The 5,304-nt window shown below is 49.1% G+C and overlaps 1 protein-coding gene across 1 annotated transcript; it reads left to right on the top strand.

Moving 5' to 3' along the window:
- The first annotated feature begins 3,802 nt into the window (after window positions 1-3,802).
- HRCT1 (histidine rich carboxyl terminus 1) lies at window positions 3,803-4,929 on the top strand. Its single transcript, XM_059657324.1, has one exon. It carries the CDS (start codon window positions 4,068-4,070, stop codon window positions 4,431-4,433), a length of 366 nt encoding a protein of 121 aa, XP_059513307.1. The 5' UTR covers window positions 3,803-4,067; the 3' UTR covers window positions 4,434-4,929.
- Window positions 4,930-5,304: the final 375 nt, after the last annotated feature.

The following is a 5,304-nucleotide window of genomic DNA, read 5'->3' on the forward strand; positions in this document are numbered from 1 at the left end:
TACAGCTCACTAGAGCTCAATCTAAGATTCCTTATAAATGAATGAAATTCCAGCAAAGCAAATTCGAGGAAGCCTGTGTGATCAATTTGATCAATTGCTACTCTTTTTTTTTTAATTAAATCTTTATTGTTCAGATTATTACATTTGTTCCTCTTTTTTTCCCCCCCCATAACTCCCCTCCTCCCAGTTCCCGCCCCACCCTCCGCCCTCACTCCCCACCCACTGTCCTCATCCATAGGTGCACGATTTTTGTCCAGTCTCTTCCCACATCTCCCACACCCCGTTCCCCCCCAAGAATAGTCAGTCCATTCCCTTTCTATGTCCCTGATTCTATTATAATCAACAGTTCATTCTGTTCATCAGATTATTTATTCACTTGATTCTTAGATTCACTTGTTGATAGATGCATATTTGTTGTTCATAATTTGTATCTTTACCTTTTTCTTCCTCTTCCTCTTCTTAAAGGAAACCTTTCAGCATTTCATATAATCCTGGTTTGGTGGTGATGAACTCCTTTAGCTTTTCCTTATCTGTGAAGCTCTTTATCTGACCTTCAATTCTGAATGATAGCTTTGCTGGATAAAGTAATCTTGGTTGTAGGTTCTTGGTATTCATCACTTTGAATATTTCTTGCCACTCCCTTCTGGCCTGCAAAGTTTCTGTTGAGAAATCAGCTGACAGTCGTATGGGTATTCCCTTGTAGGTAACCGAGTTTCTTTCTCTTGCTGTTTTTAAGATTCTCTCTTTATCTTTTGCTCTTGGCATTTTAATTATGATGTGTCTTGGTGTGGTCCTCTTTGGATTCCTTTTGTTTGGGGTTCTCCGCGCTTCTTGGACCTGTAAGTCCATTTCTTTCACCAGGTGGGGGAAGTTTTCTGTCATTATTTCTTCAAATAGGTTTTCAATATCTTGCTCTCTCTCATCTTCTGGCACCCCTATAATTCTGATGTTGGTACGCTTGAAGCTGTCCCAGAGGCTCCTTACACTATCCTCGCATTTTTGGATTCTTTTTTCATTTTGCTTTTCCAGTTGGATGTTTTTTGCTTCCTCGCATTTCAAATCATTGACTTGATTCTTGCGCTCCTCTGGTCTGCTGTCGGGCGTCTGTATAATATTCGTTATTTCAGTCTGTGTATGCTTAATTTCTAGTTGGTTCCCCAATATAAGATCGAGGGTCTTATTAGTTTTCGTGTAGATCTCATTAAGTTTATCGGCGGCTTCTAAACAGTTCTTGAGAGACCTTAAAAGTGTGGTTCTGAACTCTATATCTTCCATTGACAATTTTGTCCTGTTTCTTTGTCTCCGCATTTTGTTATGCTTCCTTGGTGCACCCCCTAGTGGTCTTTGTTTGAAGTCTTATAGTTAAATCTTGATTGTTGTGGCTAATTCCAGGGAGGGTTTGACCTCCAGGCCAAGTGGCTATGAGAATCAGCTGTGTCAGCAGTGAGAGAACTTCTGTCCTCTAGGGAGGTGCTAATCTAGCCTTTGCCTGAGGCTATCCGGCAAATGCCTCTGTGCAGGGCTTGGGCGGGGCGGGTCCCACAGGATCAACAGGGTGGGCTGGAGAGAGCAGTTATGGCAGCTCTCAGTCCTGTCCCCAGGGGCTCTGCCTCTCTGAGTCCCAGCACCCGCTGCAAAGCTCGGAGAGAAAGCTGCACTCGCTCTGACCAAAGCCAGACAGTCCCGCTTCTCCCGTTTGAGTCTGGGTCCCTAAAGACTCACCCGGATCTGGAGCTCAGAGTCTGCGACTCCCTCCCGATTGAAAACAACAACCTCGCCCTCCGCCGCCAGCCCGCTCCGCGCACTCCGCACCTCAGAATTTGACTTCAGCACTGCGCCTCCTCTGAGTGTCCGTGTGCGTTTCTCTTTCCTCCTAGTTGTAGGACTTCCACTCAGCCAGCGTTCCTGTGGTTCTGGGTGATGTCCCTTCCGTTTTTTGGTTTCACTTTTGAAGTAGTTGTTCAAAGCAGCAAACTCCGGCGTTAACCTATGCCGCCATCTTGGTTCTCTCACCCCTATCCAATTGCTACTCTTGTTGTGTTTATGCAAATAGTCAGGCCAAACAAAAAACTAGACTTGATGTAATCTCTGAAAAAAAGGTAATCTTAGGGAGAAAAAAATGTGCTTCATTTGAAACCATGATGTCCAATTGTGGGTATTAGGTTCCAGTACAATTAACTGTCTTCAAAATTTTATTTTTAAGGCTGTGTCTGTGTATGTCATACAGGCCTCAGCCCTGATGACATCACCAGAAATGTTCTAACTACAGACAGTCTATCAGATTGTCACGGTATGATTTCATTTCAGTGGAAGCCTTATATCTGGAAATCTTGCTGATGTATGATTTACTGTACGCACTGACCTTTGTGTTTTGTTTGCTTCTGTTTTCATAGAATGTATGCCTAAATTTACCTGATTCCTTGCTCACACAGTATAGGTCTCACTGTAGAAGCCATTTGCATCACTGTGTCCTAAAAGTAAGACTCAAAATGGTTTAGACTTATTGAGTCAATGAAACATAGACGTTTACTATTGGCTTCAGTTAAAACTACTTTCCCCTTTTTGGCTCCCTCTTTCTTTTGTCAGACAGGGAGGATTCAGGACTCCGCCCCGCATCAGCAAGAAGCAGTTATAGAAGAGACCAACGCCCCTGTTTCCTGAAAGGGTTCAGAGCCAGAAATCCATAAGGAGAAATTATAATAGGCCAGGAATAATACAATTCAGCAGCAAGACACTTTCCATATAAAACTAATCTCATAGATATAAGATGATAATATTGATGGCGGGGGCGGGGGAGTCGTAGAGGGAAGGGCACGCAATAAGAATAGGGCCACAGTTGTTTAATGATTATTGACCTTACTAACTATAGATAAGTTTTCTTACAGACCCTGGAAAACTGGAGGATGTACAGTGGTTCTCAACCTTGGCTGCACGTTAGAATCACCTGGGAATCTTTTTAAAATCCTGATTTCTGGGCCTCTGGGTGACTCTAATGTGCTAGAAGAAAAGGTTGAGAACCACTGTGCTAGAAGAAAAACAGCTGTAAAAAGGTAAGAGACATCTGGATGAGTTCATTGCTCAGAAAAGAAAATGCATTTTGAGAACAGACAGAGGACAGGACTCGCTTTGATTTGGTCGCTGTGCCTAGACCCCTGACCCCCTCTGGGAGTTTGCCGCAGGAATGCTGACCATTCTCAGGTTCCAGGAACTGGCCAAGCTGGGTTTTAACACCATTGAAACTTCAAGATCCTGGAAAGAGACACAGGACCACAGACCCTATAGCCACCCCTCTGTTCCCCTTGCATGCAGCCTTTCTTCTTGGTCCCTGCTTAAGCCAGCTGGTAGGAGGTGCTCAAGCAGATTTTTGTGGATGACCTGCTGCCCTCCCATATCGGCGGCATTATTGGAATAAACACTCATGTATGATTCAACCCTGTCTCTGCTTAATTGGCTCAAGTAGTGGCAGGAAACCCTGATGCATTTGTTGTCTGGTTTCACAATAATATTGATGGCACACGTGTTAGGAACTGGTTTAAGTGCTTTATATATCTTAACTCCTGAATCCTCAGAAAATCCCAAGAGGAAAGATACTCTTATTAGCCATTTTACAGATGAAGAAACGGAGGCACAGAGAGAGAGGAGGTGACTTGTGCAGTCACAGAGCTAGTGAGTTGTGTGGTTCCAGAACCCATGTTCTTAGTCACTGTACTTGATTGTCTCTAAAAGAGGGAGGAGCTGAGGCCCAGGGAGGGGAAAGGGCAGGCCTGGGCACTTGGCCAGGCAGCAGGGATGGGGGCCTAGCCTTCTTATCTGCAGGCTCAGGGCTCTTCCCTCCACAGCCCTCTGCCGCCGTCCTCACCCAGCCTCCCCTCAGAGTTAACAGTTGCCTGGCCTCGCCCTGGGCCTGTAGCTCCAGCCCAAAGAGGCTGTGTCCACATTCCCTGGCTGCTATCCAGCCTGCAGGAGCTGAGACAACAAAGTCCAGTGACTGTGAGGGCTGAGCAGAGGCCGCCGGCGGGGAGGAAGCAGCAGGAGCCACTAAGCAGAGGGGACTCTCCAGCTCCCAGATGCTCGGGCTCCTGGGGAGCACGACTCTCGTGGGCTTGATCGCAGGCGCTGCTCTGGCCGTTCTGCTGCTGCTGCTGGTGCTGGCCACCTGCCTGCACGGTGGACAGCAGGACCATGATGTGGAGATGAACCGTCCAGCTGTAAGGAGAAACCGAGTTCGGCAGACCCGGCCTTGGTTCTTCCCAGCCCGGGGCCGCCTGGGACACTTTCACCATCCCCACCATCCCCACCATCCCCACCATCCCCACCATCCCCACCATCCGGGCCATGGGCCTCACATGCACCATGCGGGACTGCACCACCAGCATCTGCACCACCACCGCCCCCACCAGACCCACCTCCACACCCACCTAGGCCGCCGCTGATGCCCGTGGAGGGCAGCCACTGCCTGCCCTACCGCCTCCAGAATGAGTGGACCCCATGTTCCGGTGCAGAGGGCACCTCGCTGTGTGAACACGGGACTGCACCTCGGTCCTGTTTGGGCTGCATTTGCATACGGTGCCCCAGTGAGCTGTGGAGCAGAGGACAGGATGGAGGAACACCTGGGGCGGCCCTGCTCATGCTGCAGGGCGAGGAGGGTGAGAGCAGGGGTGATCTGTGGGGGATGGACGCCACCTTGCAACTGTAACTTCCAGTGGGCACCTGCAGTGCCCCGGTGCACGCTGATGCGTGGAAGATGTGCTGTGCTCTCTCTGAAGTGCTCCCCTCTGACATTCTCCCCTCTGGCTTGCGGGTGGGGGTAGCTGGGAGGGGCCCTGGCAATGCCCTTTCATTTGGACAAGGCAGTAGGAGGCTGCACAGTTAATTCACGGGTGTCTGAATACAAAAATAAAAATTAAAACCACCAAGAAGCTTTGTGAAGAGGCTCTTGATTACAACTCAAGTGGGAGGGGGGAGGGAGCAGCCAGGCCTGAGTCTGCATTGCCCTGGGACCTCCCTCTCTGATGGGAAGTGAGGGCCTGGGGTGTTGTTGGCTTCTGGCTGGGGTTTGAGGGCTGGTTGTGCAGTGGGGGAAACTGGGTGGGCTCTGCAGTGCCCGGTGGACAGTAGGTGAGAAAGGCAGGGGGCCCAAGTTCTAAGGGAGGATTTAAGGCTTGGGTGCAGCCCTGTCCAAAGGGGGCTTTTACCCTTGCTGGTTTGCTTAGTGGGTAGAGCTTCGGACTGTCTGAAGGGTGGAGGTTCGATTCCGGTCATGGGCATGTACCTCAGTTGCTTGATCCCTGGCCTTGGTCAGGG

The sequence above is a fragment of the Myotis daubentonii genome, chromosome 11, assembly GCF_963259705.1.
Source record: "Myotis daubentonii chromosome 11, mMyoDau2.1, whole genome shotgun sequence".
Lineage (NCBI taxonomy): Eukaryota > Metazoa > Chordata > Mammalia > Chiroptera > Vespertilionidae > Myotis > Myotis daubentonii.